Source organism: Phoenix dactylifera, chromosome 8 (assembly GCF_051530095.1).
Source record: "Phoenix dactylifera cultivar Ajwa chromosome 8, Ajwa_hap1_PhDact_Kaust_v1.1, whole genome shotgun sequence".
NCBI classification, from domain to species: domain Eukaryota; kingdom Viridiplantae; phylum Streptophyta; class Magnoliopsida; order Arecales; family Arecaceae; genus Phoenix; species Phoenix dactylifera.
Window position 1 is genome coordinate 7,530,745 of NC_143197.1, and position 26,243 is coordinate 7,556,987.

Genomic DNA, 26,243 nt, shown 5'->3' on the forward strand with positions numbered 1-26,243 from the left:
ACAATGCAAACTGACCAATGTGTATGTCAGTCATAGATGAGTTAGATTTTCCTTTTCACCCAAACCAGATGACCAAATTATCTAACTTTGGAGAATGATGTTCACCTTAACCAGAGATGCAAGTAAATGCAGATTAATCTTACAAAATAACAAATACTCTAATAAGGTTAAGGCTGTCAAGTGTCTGTGGAAGAACGGTATCTCAAATTAGGCATCTCTTTCCCATTCGGTTCAAGATGATGAACCTATACAACATCCATGTACCAAAAAAACCCTCTATGAGATCTAGGTGTAAGTAGAAACATGACAGATTCTCGCATATAGGTGTGAGTCAATCACATCTACATCAAAACAGGTCAAAAAAGATGTTCAAAGCTGGGCAAAGGCAGTGTATTTAAGGATTAAAAGATCTTTTGTATAATTGCACATAATACGTAGAAGCAAATCATACAAATTTCATATACCTTCTCAGTGCCCTTTCTAAAGAGTCCTAGAAGCGGAGTTCTGCTCTAAAAGGATCTTCAACACATCGACCAGTGCCCGCAGCCTGTCCCATACATTCAAGCCATAAAGAGCTTCAACAAGTGATTCCTGAAACTCGAAGCCATTCTCCGCAACAGGGTACTAGTAAACAAGTAAAAAGTGCATTAGTAAAATAGACACCACACTTTATTTGGGGCAAGTTTTCTAATAGCAGACCTGGATGGGCTTCGGGATCTTTGTTTTAATGTACGGCCACCATTTGTCCTCAACTACTGACTTAACAAGACAGCAAGCTCGCAACCCTTCCACACCCGCAAATCTTCCAAAACCGCTGTGCTTTACACCACCAAAAGGCAAAGACTACATTGAAGAGGGAAAATAAGTAAGCAGCCAGTGGTGTTGACTGCTAGATATTCCTGAGTGTAATGGAGGGAAATTAAACTAGATTTTACAGCCATGTAAGATCATTAACTGGCCTAGAGCTACAGGTGAAGAACAATACGTCACTTCCATGTTAAAACTATGGAGAGAACACTTGCACAGGGGAAACCAAATATGATACCCTTACGCCTGTTCTAAGTCCAAATCATTTGCCATATTGATCAACCACTTGCCATTGGCACATTTATAGAGGAATTTTTGGTATGCAATGCATCAATAGTAACAGAGGACTGTCCAATAAGAATGAGCACTTCTGTTAAGGGCAAATATAGAAATTAAAAAATTTTATTTTATTTGCGAATTAGAAAATTTTATTTTTATGTAGACTCTAGGACTAGAATTTTGTGGATTCTAGAATTAGAATTTTATGAGGACTCTAGTATTTTAATTTTCTGCAGGCTGTCATTAGGGTTTTGAGCTGTCCATATAAATCCATTACTATATTAATTGATAATACAGCTTATATTATTGAGATTACATAATATTGAAAATTCGTCTTTTCTCTCTCCCTCTGCCTTCTTCTCTCTTCTACTTTTCCTCCTACTTCTTCTTCTCCCTCTGCCTTCTTCTCTCTTCTTCTACTTTTCCTCCTACTTCTTCTCCCTCTGCCCTACGTCATACAAAGCTTTTCAATGGAAACCATACAAAGAGTCTCATGGTTAAATCAGATGTCCAACAGATGAATTTTCTGGGGCCAACAGCACACATCTACATTAACAACCCAGGATTGCCACAGCTATAAACCAACAACCTACTGATTTGCATGAACAGTTCACGTGACTTGATAAAATAGATACAACGTAGACAGCAGAAAAAATATTTGGATTCCAAAAATCTGATGGAAGCTGAAATCCCTGTATCTAAGCAATGGCATATCCAGACTAACATTAAAGCAAGTGTAACCAATAATGCTACCTTCTGATAGCATGACATATTTCGAGTAAGAGTGGAAAAACAAAGTTTATAATGGGTTCTTATATCACAAAATCACTGAGTCTTAAAAGAAATATTTGAAATGAGGAACATCCTGCAGAATAACATACTTAAAATAAAATACCACGTATGTAACTTTAATTTGTTCTGTTTTGCACAATTTTTTTAACTTGTTGATAAACCACAACTTATACTACTAAACTTTGATAGCAGAAAGACAAGCGTAACCACATTGAATGGAGTAAAAGCATGCAAAAAAGCTAATTCTACCAAAAAAAAAAAAAAAGCAATACATCAGAGGTAACACTTAACAGAAATAATTGGTGAATAAGGACCATATTGCTGAACCCAAATTGTAATGACAAGGCATAATTTATTAGAAGAAAATTTTACTGTGCTTAGTTATAGATGAATATAGCATTGTGAATGGATCACGAGATTCAGAATTGTATCTAGCCCAGGAAACAAGGCCAACATAACAGACTGCATCTTTCAGTTACCTGGCATATATATGTTGATGCAAAATCATTGATTGCTGCAACTCCACAATGCAACTGGGAAGCTATTTCAATGGCACGCTTCTGGTTGCCAGAAAACACGGCACAACCAAGTCCGTATTTCGAGTCATTTGCAAGTTTAACAGCCTCTTCATCAGAACTGAATTTCATGATTGGGATGATTGGTCCAAAAGCCTACAGATCAATCAAATATGACTTTACGAAGAACATTGCATGGAAAAACTAATTTTTTAAAAGCTTTACAATTTCTCAGCTACCTCCTCTTGCATCAATTTCATGGAGTGATCAACATTCACCAGAACAGTTGGAGGAAAGAACTGATCAACTGCATCTTCTCCCAAATTGCCAAAGCTTCCCCTACAAACAATTTCCGCCCCTTTCTCCAGCGCATCATTCATCAGATTTTGAAGTTTTTCAGCATGCTCTTGCATACATATTGCGCCCATATCATATCTGCCAGCTAGTGGTGGACCCTACACAAACAAGATGGTCAATTAAGGATGAAATTCAATTTTATTTTAAATTCAACATTTCAATCAACAAACAAGCACAAGCTTAATTCAACCATCCGCAGATTTAATATGGTCTAGAAAATGTAGACACTGACTATATTACATGAAGAAGCATTGACTCGCAGGAATCTTATGTGCCTGTGGTGATGAAGACAGGTAAATCCAAGAAAATGATGAACAAATCCAATTTTCAAAACACAAAAAATGGTTAGCATCTTGTTATCGCAGGAGTAATGACATAAAGTTATTTAGTAGCAATTTTTGTCTTTCTAACTCATTATCTACGAGTACAAAGACCTGCAAAAAATGGAAAAACAAAAGAAAATAAAGATAATTCAAATTGAAGTTCACTGAAATCAAGATAACTAAATCAAGTAGCTGGAAACATTCTTCCAATCTCCTCATATCATTAACTTCTTCAGAAACCACTTCAGAAGCAAACCAACGTACAATATTTTTGTGGTAAACTACTGTTGCAGGAAGGCTGGTGTTATTAGAAAGTATGAATAGGGCATATACTGCCTGACAGTCATCTCTCTCAAGAATATTGTGAATAAATATATTGATGGCTTCAATTATTGACTTACATTTCACGTTAGTATAAGTGGTTTAATTTGCAGTCGGGCATCTTTAGAACATATGATGTAGAACAATTTAACATCAGCTAAGCTAGACGGATCCACTTACAACGGAAATGGATTTAACAAGTTTGACTATTTGAGCAACAAAAGTAGAATAGATGTCTTTGTGGACATAGAATCTTTCAGCACCAGCACAGTTTTGTCCGCTAGATTGGAGAGCACCTCTAGTTGCAACTTGCACCACCTACAAATGGAAAAAATATGTCAAGCAACAGATCAGTGGCACTCTTCAAAGGTTGCTTCACATAACAAAACATAATACAGATTTTATTTTAAAAGAGAAAATACAATAGAATACAGCCAATACAAATAGTACAATTTAACAAGAAGGAAACATCAATACATGAGGCACATCTACATCCTCGCACACAATAAATGCATCTTTTCCACCAAGCTCCAGGGTGACAGGTATCAAGGTCTCTGAAGCCTTTTGCATGATCTGTAATATATGAAAAAATAAATATGAAAATCCAGCAAATAAAGACATGAATAGGAAAAGTAAACAAATCAACAGTTCATAATCATGACCACTCAGGTGTTCCACAGCCCTTAGCCTATTGAGCCCAAACAACTCTGTGAGGGTTACATTAATGAGATTAACTTTTTCTTTTTTTAAAAAAAAACTACATTCTTTGCTGTTAAATATCTTATAACCCTTCTCTGAGGGATCGCGAAACATGAGATACGGCTAAAACTAGGTTTTTGTACCCTTGAAGCTCTTCCCCTCCTTTATCCAGCCCAGAACTACATAAATTAAGTGGTTCTGAAACTAAGAGGAAAAAGAAATGGAATCAAATACTTGTAAAGATGTAGTGAGATACCCTCAACTTAAACTCCACTGGTTTTCAATTAGCATAACATGCAAATGTTTGGCTACAGAAAACATATTTTCCACCTTCATAGAACTCTGAAGTCAGTTATTTTTGAGAACTGCAGCAGCATGATGAGAATGCCATTTCTTTATTATCAAAATTAATGATCACAAATGAACAAATTGAAACTGTGGGCATCAAAAGTAATTTTTAAGGAAGCTTTGGCTAACTCAATGGTTCAGAAGAACATCAGATAATTAAAAACCATTAACAACCAGGAAACTAGCCAGGACATCCTGTAGGCAATACCATCTTGCCCACTCCAGGTGATCCAACAAAAATGATTTTGTCAACTGAAGATACAAGAGCCTGTCCTGTTTCTGCAAATCTGCAAAGGAAAAGTAAAACTATATTATCAAACAATTTCCTAATAATTCAACTGCAGCACAAACTTGAATTCTGAAAGTCCATGTATACCCTGTTAATATATGAACCAAATTATCCGGCGCTCCTACAGCAGCAAGAGCTGCTTGAATGATTCGAAAATAAAAGCACCCAGACCAACTTGCATGCTCTGAAACCTATTAAAAGAATGCAATTCAATCGGATATGAGGTCATGAACAAAAATTACTAAGGAATGATACTTAGGGGTGATAAAACTCCAACTAGGAATATCATTAAACATATTTCTGCAGTGGAGAACATCCATGTTGGTGCTAGTAATGTTCCAGATTTGAATGCCTACTTTTTTGGAAATGCATTAATAAATGAAATTTACGATAAAGATATTTTAGATCGCCACTCCAGCATAGTCATGTAAATAGAGACAATAAAACTAGCAATGAATATGCCATCTGCATTTTAGTTTCTGCATGAGCAAGGACTGGATGATCTGAAAATATGCAATTCTGACCAACAATATCAGGTTTCTGGCTCAAATGTAAAACAGCAGTAATAGGCCTAGATATGTAGAACTAACCAAACAAATGAGAAACTGAAATTAAACACAAATTTGTCTATATCCAATACAAAGATCAATCAGAGCACTGCAGGTAGAGTTTTTTTCACCCCTATCTCAATCTCATCAAAAGTAAGAAGAATTGTTGAGTGGACAAGGTCATCATCATCAGCAGGCAGCGAATCATGCAAAAGCCTGGCCAAACTGATCTCTTAATCTGAAAAAAAGGCCCAAACCAAGCCAATTTTCTCTGCTGTGCACATTATTAGCTATCCCCGGTTCAGCATGATGATAAATACTCTCAAATAAGTATCTCAGCAGCTCCAGCACTGTAATAAAAAATATCTATTTAAATAGGTATATTTCCCACTAAAAAATTGGTACTAGACAATGTTCAATGTCACCAGTACCATGCCGAACGGCCCAGTTCGGGCGCACTGAGCCATACTGGAGGCTGATCGGGACAGTTCTAGCCTTCAAATCAAGAACTTGGTGAAGAGAGGGAGGGAGGGAGGGAGGGGCGGAGAGCGAGGAAGGCGAGGGGGGGGGGTGAGGGCTTTCGAAGCCCTCTCTTCTCTGCGGTGCCAAAATAGGGGCAGAGACTGTTCTAAAATGAAATAGGGGCTTCGCCCCTTTATTTTTATTTTTTTGAATTTTTTTAAGTGAAGTTGTTTCATTTCAAAATAGGATCTCTGCCCCTATTCTGGCACTGCAGAGAAGAGAGGGCTTCGAAAGCCCTCTATCCCTCCTCCCTCCGCCTCTCTCGCTCTCCGCCGCACTCCCCCTCCCTTTCTCTCCCTCTCCCTCCCTCCATCTCTCTCTCTTTCTTTTCCCCTCTTTTCTATTCCCTCTCCCCCTCCCTCCGCCTCTCTTCCCATCCGTCACCCTCTCTCGCTCTCCCTCTTATCCTCCCTCTCACTCTTTCCTCTTTCTCCTTCTCCCTCTCCTCCTCCCTTGTCGGTTCCCACCAGAACCGCATGGCATGGTACCATACCATACCACCAGCCTACCAGCATGCGCGTCGGTTCCAATACTGCGGACCTTTATATTCACCTTTGGTGCTTGCTTCCTAAATTTAGAATTCATAGATAGGTTATTTTTTAACACATCTTCCAGCAAGATGGTCCGATATTAGAGATAAGCTGGTTTTGAATTTCCACATGCCACATACTCCTTCAAGAACAAATCAATCCGAGATCTTGCATAGAAAATTTTATTCATAAGTCCAGCAGCAGAATAATCGTTCAAAACAGATAAAAGTAGGCTAATATCCCAAGGTAAAGAATGCTTCCATCATAAGTGCATAATGAGAAATGAGACAATACCTAGGAATTTCCTTTATTATGCAGAAGTTTCATGAGAAACTAGCTTAAATCAGGGGCAGAAATAAATCCTAATTGACGTAAGATACCTTTATAACTGCAGCATTTCCTGAAAAGACTGCAGCTAGCATTGGGTTGAAAACATTGTGAAAGGGATAATTCCAGGAAACAATTGCCCCTATCACTCCTAGAGGATAAAATTCCACCTTTGCTCTCTTGTGTAACATCGATCTTCCAGAAGATCTGGACACCAGTGAAGTTTGAAACAAAACTTAAAATATTAAGATTCAAATACATTTACTTATTCCACTAATTCAAGAGCTCATTTTACTTCTTAGAATGGAGAAAACAACTATAATTATCTCGGCATCTGGAATACTATTTTCATGACCCTTGATGAATTGTATGCGACACTACATACATGAAACAAACAAAAGTGTGATGTGTGTGCACGTATGCAGATGTGGATACAAAACACAAGCAAATGTATTTTTTCCTTTCCTTCATTTGCCTGTATGTATATGTGTTCATGTCATTTTGTCGGTCTAGCATTTTTCAAGAAACCAAGCAGACACTAAGCAAATAGAAGCACAAACTCAAAGATGACCAATTGCATGAATATGTTTAATATATTATGCAATGTATGATCTTTCCTGTAGGTAGAATTGCAAGAAAATGTGCATTTACTTTGAATACAGGGGTTGATGGTCAATATCCAAAATCAAAGACGTGAAATAATGTTCATAAATAGATATGAACTGCCATCAGGAGTATTATATGGTTGTAACACTAAAAGTTCGGAAAATGGTTCTACTACTTGCATGGGAGATGGCATCTATAATATATAAATCTAGTACATCCCGATAAGTATCAGCGACGGATGCAGTCCTAGTGGTGGACAGGCAGAACTACTGTTAGCACTAGTGTATCTATATCAAATATATCATAGATATCCACAATAGTTAGCAGGACATAGTCATACCATTATCACACATACTGCCATCTTTTTTTCATTGTCCCAGAAAACATATATATGGTAGTAAAGAATGTATAATCTTTACTCCACCTGAAGGTTGGTACAATTGTAAAGAAATGTGCTAGTCCGATGTTAATTTTGAGACAACAAATATTTCTCCATTTGAATAAAACTGCAAGGACAAGTGAGTGCCTATGTGTTCTATGTTTATGTCTATACAAGTGCAGATTTATTCAATGCAAGCACCAAACTTAGGTTTCCTTCTAATGCAACAATAGCCTGTAACATGTAGGGACAAGGGCAGGTCGCCACCAGATCTAATCATAAATCAATTTATTTAGGAGTTCAGATTTACCTATATCCTTCCTTTTATTCCCTTTTCATTTGACCTTTGTCTTTTACCAGTTTATCTACTGCGAAGCATGGCGGACAATTTGAGGAGAAAGAAACAGCAGAATCCTAGAGATGCAGAAAATAAGGGAACCATCTTAGAAGACATAAAATGGATCGTGGTTTCATAGTCTTCTCAGCAGGAGATGGGGCATTTCTCAAGTAAGTTCACAACACATAGATAAGTATGCTTCCAGTCCCCTCCATGCAACCTTGTTAAAAAACAGAATGCAACTCACTCTTTAGTATTCTCTGAGCAAATCTTCATGATGCCAAAATGAAAGATTATATGGATTAGGCTGTCTTCATGTGGTCTCTAATCCCCAAGAATTTTAAAATATTGTGCTGGCTTTGAGCCTATAGCCACTTTTGAATAATTACTCAATATGGGGACATATGGCTTATAATTTAATTTCAAGCCAGCAATTTAGTGGAAAAGAAGAAAAATCGCAACTATGAAGTCACAGAAACAGGTTTTTTACTTAGTGCAAACCTCAATTCAATGATGTTAATTGTCATGTGAACTGATGTAAACAACGCATCAAATAGGTGGTAAGACTGGAAGCAGATAATTACCAACAAAACTTCTACATATGCATTTTTGAATTGGAACCAGATTTTACACTGAACCTGTATTCAGGCTTTAGCCACTTCTCACCCTCTGCTAGAAGCCAAGTGATCTTCTCACATGTTGTCATAATCTCTCCTAATGAAGCATCCACCATTGTTTTTCCCGTATCCCGAGAAGATATTCTATGTAACATAAACAAAAATCAAATTTCTGCATCTTTGATATAGATACCTTGGCATTGACATAAAAACACACACACACACACATACAGATAGATAGAGAATAAATAAAGGTTTTTAATGCATTAATTTGTAAATAAAGAAGGCATTCATAACCCAAATTGAATATCCAAGAAGGTTACGTTTATCAACAAGAGAACAGCTGACACAGAGATCCAAAGAATTATTTGAACACATGCGAATGGAAAGGTCTTCCTGCAGTCTCAATTATTTTGGGAAACAATCAAGGGTTGAAGCCCCTGAACATCTATAGTTCTATTTCAAGAAGAGACACTTGAGCTACACATTCAAAATCAAACCACGACAAGAAGAGTTCTAAATGTAATTATAGTCCTTACTCGCATATAAGCTCCTGATGCTCAATGATGTATTTCAGAAGGATTCGCAGAAACTGACGTCTTTGCTTAAAGCTACTCTGTGCCCATATCTTTTGTGCTTTTCTGGCTTGTGCCACATGCTCCTTAACCTATTCAAATGGATTTTAACCACACTTGGCACTTTTGAACAATAAAATTTGGAAAAAAAATTCAAAAATCAAGGAAAAGGGTGACTGCAAAGACAAAAGAAATAATATTTTAAGGAAACAGATAAAGAACTAAGATATGATATTCATGAGATACAGAGGAAGATATTAGCTTATGTAGATGTCAATGACTATTTTGGTTGCAACATTAGGCTCGTCCATTTTTGCATCTGAATAACCAGCTACATATAGGATGATTATCACATATCCATATTATATATGTTATTGGCATCACCATATCAGGCCAATAGACATTTCCTAAACACTTTCAATTAAAAACATATACAGTTGTCCAAAACATGAGATTTACTAAAAGAACCAAAAAAAAAAAATGCCAGCAAAAGATAGAGCTAGTAATGAAAGTTTTAGCTAATGTGGCTGGAAAAAAAGTGATAACCATCACAATGCAACACCAGTTTGGTGGGTTGTACCTATGCTGAAGATAATACTGCATGACTAATGTTCAGCTCTTAATTAATTTACTGATGTGTCTCCACTGAAGACAACCTTGATTATCATCAAATCCAAACATGCTTTCTCTGATGGAGAATAAACAGAAATGACAAGCCTAATCCCATCTTATATGTCAGGCATTATTAAAGTAAAAGGTCTTAATAACATTGCTGCACAACTGCACAAGAAACAAACAATACAGCAATCATTAATTCCCTTTTTCCATATATCCCCCAACAAGGGAAACATGTTCCAAGTCACCCTAATGTAACTAGATGAGCGTAAGAAGGGCAACTTCGTATAGACATCAAGAATCTTCTCTTCCTATGTATCCTCCTGCAACACTTATATAATGTCTCTTGCCCCTTTATCAGTTACCCTACCATGGCAATGAAACATTCGATAAGAATAGTTACAAATAATCTGTGCCGTAGTGTTGCTTTTTGATTAATAAAAAATCATGAAATTGATGAACTGATTGGGCACCTAAAAGAAAAAATGGAAACAGCAAAAACCCAAATACATGGCCCATAAAAAGTGGAATACTCATAGTTGAAGAAGGTAATGGTGCCCTCCATTTTATTCTCAATTGAAAACTGTTACAAGATAAAACAGAATATATTTCTAAATGAGAAATCAAGAAAAAAATATTAGGATTTTTCTTTAAAAAAAAGGGGTTGGGTCCAGTCCAAGCAATGTATGGGCAGCTTTTCTGTTAAATCCATCTACGAGTTTAAATGAGGATTAGATCTGTTCTACAGTTGATTTTCTTGTGACAGAAATTTTGCAAAGTTATTCTGATTCTCTTTCCAAACGTCCATCAAAACTACAAGCATAACTTAGAAAGTAAAGCTCATTAAATCAAGTTATGAATATCAAGAGATGAAAAAAATCACTATCAACAACCTCATCAGGTGTCAGTGCCGGAAAATACCCCAGGTACATCATCGTTGCTGGCTCATAGCACTGAACCTTGTCAGTCTGCGCCATTTTTCCCTTTCGTGGTATCTACAACAGGTCAAACAAACAAATTCAAAAAAATAGACATTCAGGTAACCCATTTTGATGCATTAACACTTCCAAATAGAGACTCAATACAACCAAGAACATTCAGAAGAAATGAACATTAGGAGACCAAAAACATTAAATTTGCATCAAACAATAAATTCACATACTGAGCAACTGCTAAATTCCAGTAATATCAAAGCGACCAAAATCCTAAAGATGCAAAAGGTATCAACCCCGGTCAACAACAATCTTATACTCCCGATCATAAATTTCCGGCAAGGAACCAGCTAACAGCCACATTGTCACTTTTACTAGTTTAATCTCGTTTCCTCCTTTGGTGAGAGCTCAACTCAGTTCAGATCCTCATCTCTTTGTTATCCGATGTTTCTATTTCCGTCAAAGAGCACAGAATCTTCGAAACTACAAGAAATGCTATAAGATCATCCGAATCAACCAAACAGAACGCGATCAAAACAAGAAACCCTAGAAACAACACAATCAAGCAGCACCAGGGGCTACTCACATAAATGTAGCTGTTCTCCTTGGTCTGGCTCCCATCTTCCAACACTGCCACGAATTCGAGCTCATTAACCCTCAAAAATTCCCCAAGAGGACCAAGAAATCAACAAAAAGACACAAAAAGAGCAGAGCAGCGACAAGATCAGTTTCGGAGTACCATCGTAGGCGTCGACTTCGATGGATGGGACGTTGGGGGGGATAAGCATGAGCAAGAACCGGCAGACCGCGAAGGCGATCCCGAGGACGAGTAATGGCCACCAGAACGCCATTGCCGTAGCTCGGATGAGACCAACGGAGCTCTGGAATCCGGCTAGAAGGTTTTACGGGAAAAAAAAAACTAGGGTTTGGATTTTGGGTTGCCGGGAAATCGAGGCAAGGATATTAAAAAGAGGAGGGTTAGAAAAGCGCCTATATGCGTTGTTATCTTCCTTTGTTCCAGTCTTTTTCTAGTCCCTGCTCTGAAAGCCACTCTCCAAGAGAGGAGGGTTAGAAAGGAGTGGAAGCAGTGGCAGAAATGGTAAACTGGAGAGACATATGAGCAATTTCGATCACCTACCAAGGTTTTTGTTTTTTTCCCATATACTTCAGTAGCAGTAGACCGTAAGAGTGAGCAGAAACCAAAGAAGCGAAAAGTATTTATATTTTCTTTTCTTTAAATCTTTTGTCGTAGAAACGAGCCAATAGTAGATTTTTTTTGTTGAATTACTGCAGTACCCCTCGGGCCTGCGGGCTGACCCGTTGGCGGTCAGAGCGCAGCAAAGACAGCCCGACGCCGGCAGATTGCAGGCAGATTTCTAGCCTAGGACTTGCGGCAGGTGGCAAATTTTATATATATATATATATTTAGAATGGCAGCACGCACCAAGAAATAAGCTATTTAAAATTAAAATAATTAAAATATTTTTAATTTAATAAAAAATATTTGTCAAAAAAATAATTTATAATATATATATAGTAAATTTGAGAGGATATATATATAATTTTAGATATTTATAAGGATACGCATATAAAAAATATAACATCAAAGCTAGACGTGTGATAAGAATAATTTATAAAAATATATATGCGAATAGTGAATTTATAAGAATGTACATATTTATAAAAATATACACATAAAAATTATAAAAAATATATAATTTTATTTAATTAAATTTTATCCTGCACATCCCCTTATCTCATTGTTTTGCTTTTTTTGCCACGTCAGATTAATACAGCACTATTTTCGGTGTATTTTGGGTACTAAACCCTTTCTTGCTCTGCTGGTACTGTCTCAGTCAAAATTCAGTCTCATTCAAAAGTAGGAACAAAAATTCATATTAATAAAAACAAACGTAAAAAAAAGATACGCCCATTTAGGTCCTGTTTGGGGGAGCTTTTGGAGGGCCAGAAAGCACTTTCTGACCCTCCAAAAGTACTTTTAGATGAAAAACTTTGTTTGGTAAATTTTTCAAAAAGCTGTTTCAGCTTTTGCGGGAAGCTGAAAACAGTTTTTGGAAGGAAGCTCCAATTTGAAGCTTTTGGGAGGAAGCTGTTTCAGCTTTTTCGGAAAGCTGTATTTTTGACAAAAATGTCCATATTAAAATAACATAATTTTATAGTTTGTCCCTTTATAAACCTAAAAATCTGCTGGAGCCAAGAACCCTAACCATCAGACTCCCTTCCGTAAGAAAAGGTATTTTTCTTTTCAATTTTTGTATGCATTTCTTGAACCACATTTTAGAAGAAAAAAAATTTTAATCCTTTTCCACACCTTCCAAAATCAATCTATTGTTTTTTTTTTTTATCATCAACCTCGTGGCCCACGCTGAGGTCCTCCTCGAGCGTGGACCACGAAGAAGAGCCCCTGGACCGTGAAAAATTATTTTATGAAAAATTATGAAAAATTATTTTATACTAATAATTACAATAGTTTATACCTTTATTTTTGTATTATACTATAAATATAATATCATATTATATTATATCATAATACATTAATATGTTATGTTAAATAATTTAATATTATGTTATATTATGAAAAATTATTTTATACTAATAATCATAATCTTTTATACCTTTATTTATGTATTATACTATAAATATAATATCATATTATATTATATCATAATACATTAATATGTTATGTTAAATAATTTAATATTACGTTACATTATGAAAAATTAATTTATACTAATAATTATAATATTTTGTACCTGTATTATTGTATTATACTATAAAAATTATATTATATTACATTACATTATAATACATTAATATGTTATTTGAAATAATTTAATATTATGTTATATTATGAAAAATTAATTTATAATAATAATTATAATATTTTATACCTTTATTATTGTATTATACTATAAATATTATATTATATTACATTACATTATAATACATTAATATGTTATTTTAAATAATTTAATATTATGTTATATTATGAGAAATTAATTTATACTAATAATTATAATATTTTATACCTTTATTATTGTATTATACTATAAAAATTATATTATATTACATTACATTATAATACATTAATATGTTATTTGAAATAATTTAATATTATGTTATATTATGAAAAATTAATTTATAATAATAATTATAATATTTTATACCTTTATTATTGTATTATACTATAAATATTATATTATATTACATTACATTATAATACATTAATATGTTATTTTAAATAATTTAATATTATGTTATATTATGAGAAATTAATTTATACTAATAATTATAATATTTTATACTTTTATTATTGTATTATACTATAAATATAATATATATTATATTATATCATAATACATTAATATGTTATGTTAAATAATTTAATATTATGCTATATTTCTAAATATTAATTTACTCTAATAATTATATTACTATTATGCTATATTAACATAATATTATTTTATATTACAATAATATTATACTATATCGTATATTTATGTATTAATTTATGTTATGTTTTATTATGTTCTGTTGTATAATACTATGCAATGTCCTTTATGGTAATTTTGTCATACAAAAGTACTTTCTCAGTTTGTTTACCAAACACAAAACAAAGTACCACAACACTTTACGAATGTAGTTACCAAATAGCAAACAGTTTTTTATAACAGCTCTACTTCAGACAGCTCTACTTCCAACAGCTCTACTGCCAGCAGCTCCCCCAAACAGGACCTTAATCACATACTTCAAAACATAGCCACAGAAAAAGGGGAAAAAACAATATTTTTAATTTTTATAGGGATAAACCCCACAGCTACCTGGGTGTATGAAAAATTGAAATATACAACCGACAATCTACCAAACAACCTCTGTCAATCTCAAGCCATCAATCCAAGACCTTGCCTTCTTCCCATAGCAGCACCTGATTCTTATATCGCCATATTGGCTCTCGAGTTTTTAACGGCCAGAAATATTGTTCTCTGACTCTCGAGCCTCAGCGGCCTTCATGAAGATCTTCCGAGAACACTGCTGTTCTGGAGATGTTGTCATTGTCAAAAAGGCTTAGACCTGAGAAAGGTCCAGAAGAGAACATGGAGGAAGTGCCATCGGACTCGTAGGTCGTCGAAGACTGCCTGATATTGGGGCGGGCAGATGGAGTTGGCATGGTATCCTGATACTCTGTGACACGCTGCACCATTTTAAGGGACTGAACCACTTCACCCATTGTAGGCCTCTGGTCCGCCTCAGGTGCAACACAGGCTGCTGCAATTGTGCACACTCGCACGAAGTCATCCTTTGGATACTTACCTGCAAGCCTTGGATCCGCAAGCTCTTCTAACCTATCCTTGTCTCGAAGAATTGGCCGAGCCTGCAGGTTATAGGACCAAGTAAACTGGCTGTCCTTATCCAGTCAAAGTAACTAAATAAGCGGAATGAAGTAATACAATCGCATATTGTTTGGCATTATAAGATGATGATAACAGAAAATCAGATGTGAAACTATGCAAAAAGAAAACTCAACAGGGAACATTCAAGCAAATGAAAAACTTGATGCATGTGTGCACCTTCCCTTTGCGTTTAACTTAATATGCATCCTCCTGGGTGCCCATGCATCATTTTATTCCAGTGCATGCCTTAAACCAATGTCCAAGAGTGCAATTCTGGATTTATGTATTGGCATGTAAAGATAGAGATAGATAACTCTGATCTTAGAAATGATCAAGATAGTTAATGGGTATAATTTTTGAAATATTAAAAAAGAGAGGAAATATAGGTCTCACCCAAGTTACGAGGTTTTCCTGGCCAGATGGTTGCGACATATCTACAGGCTTCCTCCCTGTCAGCAGTTCAAGTAGAACTACTCCATAACTGTATACATCGCTCTTTACCAAAAGATGTCCTGTCATGGCATATTCTGGTGCTACATACCTGAAAAACCACAAGGTGAAGTTTGGCAACACCAGTAACAGGGTACAAGAAAAGAAACCAATTTAAAAGAAAGGAAACAAATTTAAAAGAAAAGAAACAGACAACTAACCCAAATGTTCCCATCACACGAGTTGAAAGATAATTTGTCCGACCTTCAGGTGCCTGTTTGGCAAGACCAAAATCAGAGACCTTGGCATGAAAATTGTTCTCAAGCAATATATTCGATGCTTTGAAATCTCTGTGGATCACACAGGGTTGGGAGTCCTCATGAAGGTAGGCTAACCCTCTAGCAGCATCAAGAGCAATTTTCATTCTAGTGTCCCAATCCAAAGGGCAGCTAGCTCCCAAGGGACCTGAAGAGAATGCAGTCCATGTCAGCATCATATTAGAACTTTTATTGGCCCCCAATGAAAAGGTCAAATGGGACCTCATCAGCATATGGAATTTCCAGGGTTGGCCATAAGTAAATACCATGAAGCCAGGACTCCAAGCTTCCATTTGGAACAAGTTCATAACAGAGAAGATTCTGCGACGAGTCCCGGCTGCTGTAGTAACCAACTAGTTTCACAAGATTTCGGTGATGCAGCCTGCTCAGCATCTCCACCTCAACCAAGAATTCTTTATCTCCCTGGTGTCCTCCAGTGCTAAGCTTTTTGATGGCAACAGCAGTGCCATCACTTAAAGCACCCTTGAAGACACGGCCGAATCCACCCTCTCCAAGCACACTTGCAGGCTCAAAGTTATTCGTTGCTTCTTTGAGCTCTTCATATGTGAGGAATCGTGTGCTGGTGGGATGTGGAAGAGACCCTTCTAAAGAAACAGCGTCTGCAGTTCTTGGCCTCGCTGCGTAATTATGATGCAGTGAAAGCATTAGTCAGTGGATAAAAATCATGTCAAAGCATGAGAAAAATCAGAATCCAGTTACTGACTAGGTTCATTAGTAATTGTAAAAGGAGGGTTCCTTGGAGTCTTACTAAAAGCACAAGGGTCGGATGCTAAAATAAATGGCTACCATTATCCCTTTTTCCATATGACAGCATACCATTCTCTGTTAATAAGTGTCCAACAGATTGCATTACATTAGGGTGTGTTGTTACTTTGAACTGATCACAATCACGATACTCCATATATTGCATCACAGCATACTCTGTTAGTCCATAACCATCTGAGATGTTGCTTCTTTGTCACGACTCCTTAAAAATCTTTCCTCCATCCTTCTAGTTATCCTGGGTTATTCCTCTATTGACACACCAAACCGAAGAAGTATGTTCATTTTCCCATAGTAGCCCATTAATTATTATAAGGCATAGGTGGAAGGAGAAAATACTTCACAACTGATGCTTTTTCCCTCAAACTGAAATGAGAGCACTATCAGGTGACTTGATTTGACACTAGCCTCCTAATGTGGGCCATGTGTTGGATTCCTGTGAGGTGAGTCCAAACTCCAAAGGATATCCAAACACCTTAAGGCATGATATTAGCAATGGATTTTGACATGATAGTCCCTTATTTCAGGTTTAATCCCAACTAATCCCTTTGTTTATAATAAAAACATCTAGCCTTGCAATTTCAGAATAGTGGATGAAATAGCCCCACGTATCCATTAAATTGATCACACTGGCAGCTTTTTTCTTCAAATGACCATAGCATGCTTAATGATTTTTCTACCTTGGGATGTTTGTATTTTTTCTCATTCACCTTCCTCTCTTTGGACCATCTGCTCCACTCATTCCCCTTCTTGCTGCCAGCCAACCAAAAGGTTGTAAACCTCTATCATCTGACTCAAGGATCAGCTGCTCCTTTGCCATTAAAGTGAAAAGATTTGTTTGAGGTGAACTTTTAATACAAAGTAACATGCTTCGATCCCAATATGGTATCCATCCATCATCCAAACTAATTGAACTTCTTGAGAAAGCAATTTATATGAGCTGGTGGGATGTTCTATTCTATTATGAGCATTTTGTTGTAAGAGCACCTGATGTTGTGCGGTTAGATCCCTGGTTTGCTGCATGCTCATGAAGAGGAAATATTGGCATAGAAAACAACGCAAATTAGGCCACTCTTGGGAAGGTCTAAGGCTCTATCAAGAGAACCAAGACACACATGTGAAGGTATTTATTCAATGAACGAATACAGAAATGGAACTCCTTGACCTTAGAATCCTTTGAAGAAGACTTTTATGTTAGGGAGATCCCTTCCTACTACTTAAAAAGCAAGGTTCGCCGTACTGGTACCGAACCGGTGCCGCACTAGTATAGGCGTACTGAGTGTCGGTACGGTACCGTACGCTCGATACCGACCGTACCGACATTGGTGTACCGATACCGGTACCCATCGGTATGGGTACGGTACGCTCGGTACCGACCGGTACAGCGAACCTTGTATAAAAAGTGAATCTTACACAATACTTTTTTTCTTAGAAAAATAAGTTCTCTCACATCTCCACCATCATTCCCATCTTATTCTTTCTCAACTCTGACTGAGCTAGATCCTCAATAAGGATTTCACAACCAGGATTCCCGCATCAAATCTAACCCATGTTGCTAATTCTTTTACTCTTTCTTCATAAGACTATACAAGATTCCCCAGTAAGAGTTGGAGCAGAACATGCCTGTGCCTTGTTTGAGATCATGAAGTTTATTTGCTTGTGGGCTGGTGAAGATGCAATCTAACTCCACTAGCATGATTGGACAGGATGAGGGTGTGAAAATTAGGTTGGGTAGATTGGAAGTGGGCTTTATTAGGTGATCCGGTTGAAGAATGTATGCCCTTAAAAGGGTGTAAAGTCATTTGATAAACTTAATGGTGTGAAACATGGTTTGCTGAACCCAACCGAACCAGACCAGCCGATTACCGGCATGTTCCTTATGTCCAAGGAATGCCGTACCGGTCCGTACCGGCCGGTACGGGCCGGTACGTACCGGTCCGGTCCCTGACCGGTACCGGACACAGATGAAAACCGGTATTTCCGGTTTTCTTCTATGAACCGGCCGGTACGGTGTTTTTTTTTTTTTGATGGGAAAGAAAGTGGTCCGGACCGGTACGGTATCGGTCCAGCCGGCCACCGGTACGCCGATCCGGACCGGTACGGCGGACCTTGCTTATGTCGATTTGAAATAAAGGGAGAGGGAGAAGGAGAGAGAAGAAAAGATAGATAGGGAGGGAGGAAGGAAGGGAGAGGGAGGGCTCGAAAGCCCCCCCTATTTCGTCTCAAAACAAGAGGAGCTTTTTATTATTTGCCAATTTTGTATTGAAGTTGGCAAATAATTTGCCGACTTCGCTATAGTGAAGTTGCAAACAATTTGCCAACTTTAGTTCAAAAAAATCAAAAAAAAATAATAGTTAACTCCGGCATAGTACGATATAAATCCGTACTGCACTGTGCCAGTCGCCAACCGGTATGGGTCCTAATATTGGTTGGAAGAACCTTGGACTATAAGTTGTTTGGTGGATGGAGAAGACTACTTGGTCCATTTCGCTAACACAGGAGTCCTATTTGTATTTATTGTAGAAAAAGGGGCTAACATGGGATTAGACCAAAAACAAAGGATCATTATGTCAAATTCCCAAGGAGCAATACATAGTGCAATCAACAAATGTTTCAAAATCATGATCAGATATGGAAGCAATATAGTGGGCACAATTATGAATACTTGGGGCCTATGAGGTGCTCGTATAGTAAGACTCAAATAGACACATGGGTATATATACATACATGAAGAGTGAGCGAGCGAGCGAGAGAGAGAGAGAGAGAAAGGAGGGAGGGAGGGAATACTTCATAGGATTTGGCAACCCATGATCCCTTGAAACTGGTAAGAAGCATTCAACTATGATGTGATGAATGAGGAAAAATGTGAAGATTTAGTTTGCTGAAGCTTAATGAGAAAACGAAGTTCTAAGGAGATTTTGTACTGTTATGTGGGTCCAAGGCTTGTGTTGATTAAGGCAGCGCCGCCAACTTAAGACAAGAGTTACAAAAATGAAAATGTTGAGATGTACGCGGTGAAACCATACAAGAACTCATTAGAAATATTTATACTGAGAAAGCTTATGAGTTGCATTCGTATATAATACAGTGATGGCTAGCTAACTTCAAGGTACAGGCATGTGTGTTAAAGACAGCAGGAGGTTCACACAAGAGCATAGTTTTATTCTGGGCGGTACTAGCTATCAAGCACATGCAAAGCACATTAGAGGGAAGAGAGAAGAGGTGATCGAATTCAATCTGTTTAGCAGTCGAATCAAAGAGTCCAGACTATATGGGAGTCCAATTAGAGAAAAAGATGGAGTCCAATTTGTCTAGGAATTTTATCAAGGAGGCCTGATTTGAATGGAGGAGAGAGAATGTTATGGTAGTTAAACATGGGCGAAGTTAGTGGGATAATGAACATATTTTTAAGATAAATGGGAGGGATATTCTCAGTACGAAAAGTGACAGACAAGAGTCACGAAGGAATATTTCCTGATTCCAAAACTGTCTTTTTTATATATAGTATAGATAAAGAGATGAGAAAATGATCAAAAAAGAGAGAAGGGAAAGAAATTGTGACAGAATATATGTAAAACTTGCCTAAACAAGGAAGCAACCCTTGATAGAAGTTGGCTACAAATTCATGTATTATGGACCATCATGTTCAAGGGTTGGCACAATATGCATACTGTAAGTTTCATGCTTGGAAAGATGATGGCATTGTCAATATATAGTCAAGTGTGCATGAATACATGAAGCAAGCATGACATTCTTGTATTACCTATTATTGTTTGTTTTTTGGTGGGAGGTAGATATGTTTGGAACACTCAATCCAGAATTCCAAAAATTCAATGCGTCATCTTAAGTCAAACTACTTATGCTGTTTCTGATGAATATAGTCTAACTTGCATATCGCATTGTTTAACAAATTCTAACAGAAAACAAACAGAGATGTGGAACAACAATAAGCTACCCTAGTTCACACTGATTCTTTTTGAAAGGCAATTCTGATATTAAATTCTTTATGTGAAATGTGTAATATATTAAGAGGAGGGACAGATAATCCATCAACATAAATTCACTGTAATTGCATATTAACCTGTATGATAATGAATTACAGTGAAACACTATGATACAGGCTGATACAGATAAATACTAACTGCTACATGGTACATACCCATGCATCATGCCAGTAACCTTGCAGCATAGTATATATTGTGTGGCCAGGTGTGATGTGTACTAACTTAAATATGTGTGTGTAAGCACAAACATGCAAGTTTTTCCCATCAAACTTTTTGGCACAAGTTCCTGATCATTTTTTGTTCAAAAATTTCAAGTTTGTAATCTTAGATTGCTGATATTGTAAGAGTCCTCTTCATGGTACGCCGTACCGGCCCGAATCGGGCAATATAGGACGTACATACCATATCGGTTTGGTACCGGTACGCAGTACAGATGGCGTACCGACACTCGGTACACCAAAAAAATTCTGTATCGTACCGTACCGACACTGTCTAGTATGGCATCGGTATGGGATCCGGTACCGAGACGGCGAACCTTGGTCCTCTTTTTTTCTTTTGTCTCTTAAAGTAAAAAAGTATTGTTCAATATCATAAATGTCAAGTCCTAAAAACATCAAAGGAAATGCACAAGGACCATTGATCAATGCCTTCCTGCAGCATCACTAGTTATATAAAGCCTCGGCCAAAGTTTATGAGGCATAAATTTATGCAAAAAGTGGAAAAATCTATAGGTAATAGAGATACATTTTGACAAACAACTGGAACTTGGAACACAAAATTGACCTGCTGATGCTTCATAACTATATGAAAAAAGATGAAATAGCTATAGGTGATAGAGAGGTTTAAACAACAAACTGAAGCCTGCTTTAAACAACATAACTAAAACTTGAAGCGCATACCTGTTTCTTTGACTGGTATCCTTTTCCTCCCTTTGCCAGACATGCATGAACAGATTATAAGCACACTTATGAAAACAATGATCACAACACCAACACATATTCCAATCACTATAATTAGACTTGAATGTTTCTCATCTCCAGTATCACTATTTGGCCTAGGCCAATAGGACCTTGCAGGTGGTGAAGCACCAGGTGACACAGTCAGTGCTGGAGCTGGAAAATACAAGTGATAGAGAAGCAACCATTTTAGTAAAAAGTTGGTTATTATTAGTAACACTGATAATATAACAAACACAAGTAACCACCAGAAAGCCAATCCTAGACTTTGAACAGGAAAAAACAGGCAGGGTGGATGGAGATAAGCATAGAAAACATCTACCAAGGTAATAAAGATTCATTTCATATAGTCTGATCATGCCCAGTGTTATCTAGTAACCATAGTTCTGCCTCTAATAAATCATTTCTGAAGACTGAAATTATTTTAATCCACTATAGGGGATTAAAAGCAGACAGAACCCTAATATACCCTAAGTTGGATTTGTAATGTACAGCGCTAGTCTAGCTTCGTTTAATCCCCTTGAACCTAACAAAGCTACCTACCATAATTTTTTTTTTTTTTTTTTGCATGTAGCTTGTTTTAACCACTAAAGAGAGTAAATGTACACAAGAAAACCAACTTTTGCCTCTTTCAAATTAGAAATAACATAGATATGTGAAGAATGACAGGCTTGAGCTTATATTCTTGCATGTTTTCTTATATATGTTCATAAATAAGCAAGATAAAATTGATTATAGGTTGATTTTCATAACGTTAAATAAAGAGAATTCTCAGATCTATTGATTACCAAAATATATAGAAAAACATCAATTTGGTGTGCTCTGAGCTCAAATCATTAAATATCCTTTTTGTGCATTCCAACAATTTACCTGCTTCCAAGCTAAAATTATTTCTTAACCTGAGTTTTGACATTTGAATAGACTTCTTTTAGCAATAGTGTGATATGGTTGGGAAAATGTTCAAGGGAGAAAAAAAAAACTAACCTACAATACCTGAGTTGATGTTTTTCTCTTATATTTAATAACAGGAATGTGACAACACAACCATAAGGATATCATGAGAAAAATGACAAAAAGATTACAACAACCTTTTTCTAAGTTAACAATGGATTGATTCAGGGATAATATTGTACAAAAAAGTGCGGCATAATTGCCCGCAGGATACATTTGTGTTTTTACAATAGATTAGATTCGAGTAAATCAACTTATATTAAGGCATATAACTTATAGTGGGGTTCATACGGTTTATTATGTTCAAAATTTATACTTTCTGATGATTTTCTTGTTTGCCACTAAATTTCTGTTTTCTTCTTATTCGTAATATACTTGTTTGAACAAAAATATATCTGTTATGTAGTTGCATATTTTGTTAAGACTTAGAGAAAATGAAGTACATGTAGCAAGAAAATGATGTCAAAAAGTGCGGTTAATCATCAATCAGATTCTAAAATAAGTTCATATCTGGCTGCAAGTAGACAAACTCAAATAATGACCATGATTTTGCCCCAAATAACTCATATCATGAGTTAAATATTTTCCAACACAATGACATGAAGCGAATGTAAAACAAGATTACCAGGAGAAGGAGCAAGTGGCCTGAACCAAGTTAAATTAAGAAGCTTGTAGTTTCCAACCAGTGCAGGGCTAATACGAACCCTATGCAAGGCAAGCGAAGAATTCATTGCATCAACTTCATCCTTGGAGAAACTTATCCCAGTAAGTGGGGCTATATTCATTGTGATATTTAGCCCCGATGCACCAACAACATAGAAGTTATCAGTCTCAAATTGAGTAGCTTGCAAATTGAGCTGCAACGCCAGTTCTTCAAGAAATTCATTACTCCAATTTGAACTCAGAGAAACATTCAGGAGAAACAACTCAACTTTTACTGGGTACACACAATGACAATCTCGGGTACCTCGTCTTTGCACCCTGTTCGGTCCACAACATCCTGCTCCAACAAAAAAGACCATTACACATGCTTAAAGTTAAGGTAAACAAACCCAAAGCTAAAAGATTGGTATTTGAACAGCATTACTCGTGGATGAGAAGTAACCAGGATGATTAAATGAGATTCAATAGTTAAATATCTGACTCGTACCAAAACTTATCAACCACCCAATCAGCCAGCAGTGACCAGGAAACCTCCCCCAAAACCAATATGTATTTCAGGGTTAAAAAAAACATACAATAAGGAGTAGTGTTATTAAATACAAAATTTGTTTCAAAAATAGCAATCTGCAGCAAAAACATGACCTAATATAAACTTTTATTGGAAGTGAATTCACTAAATTTTATAACAAATTGGAAGAGGGGTTGGAAATATAAATATATGATGCAGCCTTGGTGAATCCAAAAATATTTTTTTCAGAAACATGAAAATAAGGATATATCAAATTCTTCTATAAATATGTTTCACATTTCATTTCCATGTTTGCTATATGTTTGTTATATTAATCACCTACAATCAATCATTTCCACTGTGAAGATGCTAAAGTGATCTGTACTTAGATATAAGGTCGTGCATATGGCTTACAAGTTACAACAGAGAGAGAAGTAGTATTACTGCAAGACTTAAAAAAAAAAATCAGGAGATCACTCATCTTATAGTCTTAAAGCTTTAACTGCCTAAACATCAATCTTAGTAATTGACGAAATAGTATTCGGCAAGAATGGAAATCGCTAGAGCTTTCAGAATAGAATGTTAGACTAATATCAACTCATTGTGATTTCAACTTACCAGAGTGAGAAGATGGAGGTTCTGCCGGACCAGAAGGAACTGAGCTAGAACTGGAATGTCCAGGAGCAGAATCCCCAACAGGTGAAGGTACAAGGGCCAATCCCAGTGCAGGATGCTCGTTGTGTTGCACTGAAGGATCTGATAGGCATGATGAATTCAATAAGGGGTGATCCTTAGTTGTTAGTGAGCCATGATCTGGAGGAGGAGCCGAGGCCAGCACTGGTGAGGGAAAAAATTGTGATGAAGAATGCTTCCTGTGTCTTTTATCAACCATAGGAAGACTTGCTGGCAAAGAGATTTCGAGCTTGGCGGGTGCAATCCTGGAATGAACTGGATTCCATCCACCTAACGGAGAAGCAGCTGGAGCTACCACTGTTACTTCTTTTTTATGGCTGCTCAGTTTTGCCTCAGCAATGAGTTCCAAATACAATACAATCACCAAGTAATTCAGCACTGAAATTCTTGAGAGGCTTTTCAGCAACCCTGTAATTTCACAATTAACGACAATATTTAACAGCAATCAGTATAATGAGAACAAAGGAAAAGCCAATCTCTCAACAAGAAATCTACTACTTGTTTATTGTGTGATATGAAACCGTGCAGCACAGAATGAATTGGACAAAGGAAAACCTAATCTCTCTCTTATCCTTCATAGCTAGAAGCAGAGCTAAGTGTCACCTTTCTTTGGTCGGAACCAAAAGGAAAGGAAAACTTCAATAGCCTACCTAAATCTATGAAACAATATGTCTAGAACTTTTAATAATTTTCTCTTCCGTGACCAACCAGGAGATGTGGCAGTTGGGCTTGGAACCACTTGTGTTAAATTCTGTCCTTAAAAGTGATATCGGAAACAGTGAAATTTTTGAGTAAGTTATTGAGAATTTCCATATACTATCAGTTCAAACACAACTCAGAGAGATGGCATTGCAAGGCACACCCCCAATCAGCAAGAACAGAGCTCACCTAGGGGTTAAATCTCCACAAAGACTGCTTCTTTCTGATCTCTCAAAGAAAGAACAAAGCCCTAAGCAAGAAATATAAGTTAAATCCCGAAACCCTAGCTCAAGAAACTGGATTAATTCATCAAGAACCGCCAGTGTTCGCATTCAAAGATTTGCAACACTCTAAAAATGGAAATTTTGATCAAGAAAACAGCCGAGATCAAATGAAATCTTTCCGCGAAAGAAGCTTGAACAGTACCTCTACACCGATAAATCCGGAACACACCCCCGAAACTCCTCATTCCCGATCCCGTCCGAGGACGAACGACACGGATCCACCGAGCCTGGAGAGATCGATTTGGCGAAGGGCGGGAGAGGGCATGGGGTGCGGTGCAGCTCCTAAGGAGGCTAGGAGCGGGGGCGAGCGATGTCGGCGAGCGGGGAGGGGTCGAGAGGAGGCGAGATCACGCGAAGCAGAGCTCGAAACAGTGGATTCGGCGATGCGGAACGCGATGATCCGAGAGGAAACAGAGATCTCCAGTCCATGGGAGCGAATTTTGAAGCGGAAATGGTGAGCGTTTTGGAGCCTTTGGCCTCGAGCTCCGTCGCTTTTTGCGCCTGCGCTTTTCTTTTAGCTCTCTCTGTTTTTTATCTTTTTTTTCCTTTTTTTTATTGATTTGGGTCGGCAAAACTAACGGGCGAAAGAATAGATCCTATAGAGTGGAAAGGGAAAGGTAGTGGTCGATACCAACCGTTCCTAATCTTTCTTTTATCTCTCATTAATTATTACCTTACCACATAGAATGGACTGTGATTAAGCAGCATCCATGTTTGATGTTGCCAGGGAAAAGTTTTTGTCTAAAAGTCCACCAAGTATATACTCTTTTAAATCAAATGAGTTGAATACTTAGTGATTATGATATGCAAAAATTAAATAGTCATA

At 36.9% G+C, this 26,243-nt stretch overlaps 2 protein-coding genes across 4 annotated transcripts; both read right to left on the reverse strand.

Moving 5' to 3' along the window:
• Nucleotides 1–366: 366 nt before the first annotated feature.
• LOC103700984 (aldehyde dehydrogenase 22A1-like) lies at nt 367–11,908 on the reverse strand. Of its 2 annotated transcripts, XM_008782900.6 has the most exons (14): nt 11,458–11,908; nt 11,305–11,348; nt 10,680–10,781; nt 9,136–9,263; nt 8,618–8,740; nt 6,711–6,864; nt 4,818–4,921; nt 4,650–4,728; nt 3,872–3,967; nt 3,575–3,712; nt 2,633–2,848; nt 2,358–2,549; nt 700–843; nt 367–624 (listed from the first exon to the last, which is right to left on the reverse strand). In XM_008782900.6, exons 1-14 carry the CDS (start codon nt 11,567–11,569, stop codon nt 481–483), a joined length of 1,776 nt encoding a protein of 591 aa, XP_008781122.4. In that variant the 5' UTR covers nt 11,570–11,908; the 3' UTR covers nt 367–480. The 2 variants fall into 2 exon arrangements, with proteins under 2 accessions (XP_008781122.4, XP_088558773.2); XM_088702647.2 differs by lacking the exons at nt 11,305–11,348; nt 11,458–11,908 and adding an exon at nt 10,949–11,185.
• Nucleotides 11,909–12,590: 682 nt separating this feature from the next.
• On the reverse strand, nt 12,591–25,987 carry LOC103700983 (Protein kinase superfamily protein). 2 transcript variants are annotated; one of them, XR_016396138.1, is made up of 9 exons: nt 25,560–25,987; nt 24,360–24,842; nt 23,196–23,570; nt 21,563–21,775; nt 16,143–16,514; nt 15,781–16,024; nt 15,524–15,671; nt 14,484–15,111; nt 12,591–12,659 (listed from the first exon to the last, which is right to left on the reverse strand). XR_016396138.1 is itself a non-coding variant. In XM_008782899.6 (8 exons), exons 1-8 carry the CDS (start codon nt 25,600–25,602, stop codon nt 14,737–14,739), a joined length of 2,253 nt encoding a protein of 750 aa, XP_008781121.3. In that variant the 5' UTR covers nt 25,603–25,987; the 3' UTR covers nt 14,380–14,736. The 2 variants fall into 2 exon arrangements, 1 of the variants encoding a protein (XP_008781121.3); XM_008782899.6 differs by lacking the exon at nt 12,591–12,659 and having other exon boundaries at nt 14,380–15,111.
• Between the last annotated feature and the right edge of the window lie 256 nt (nt 25,988–26,243).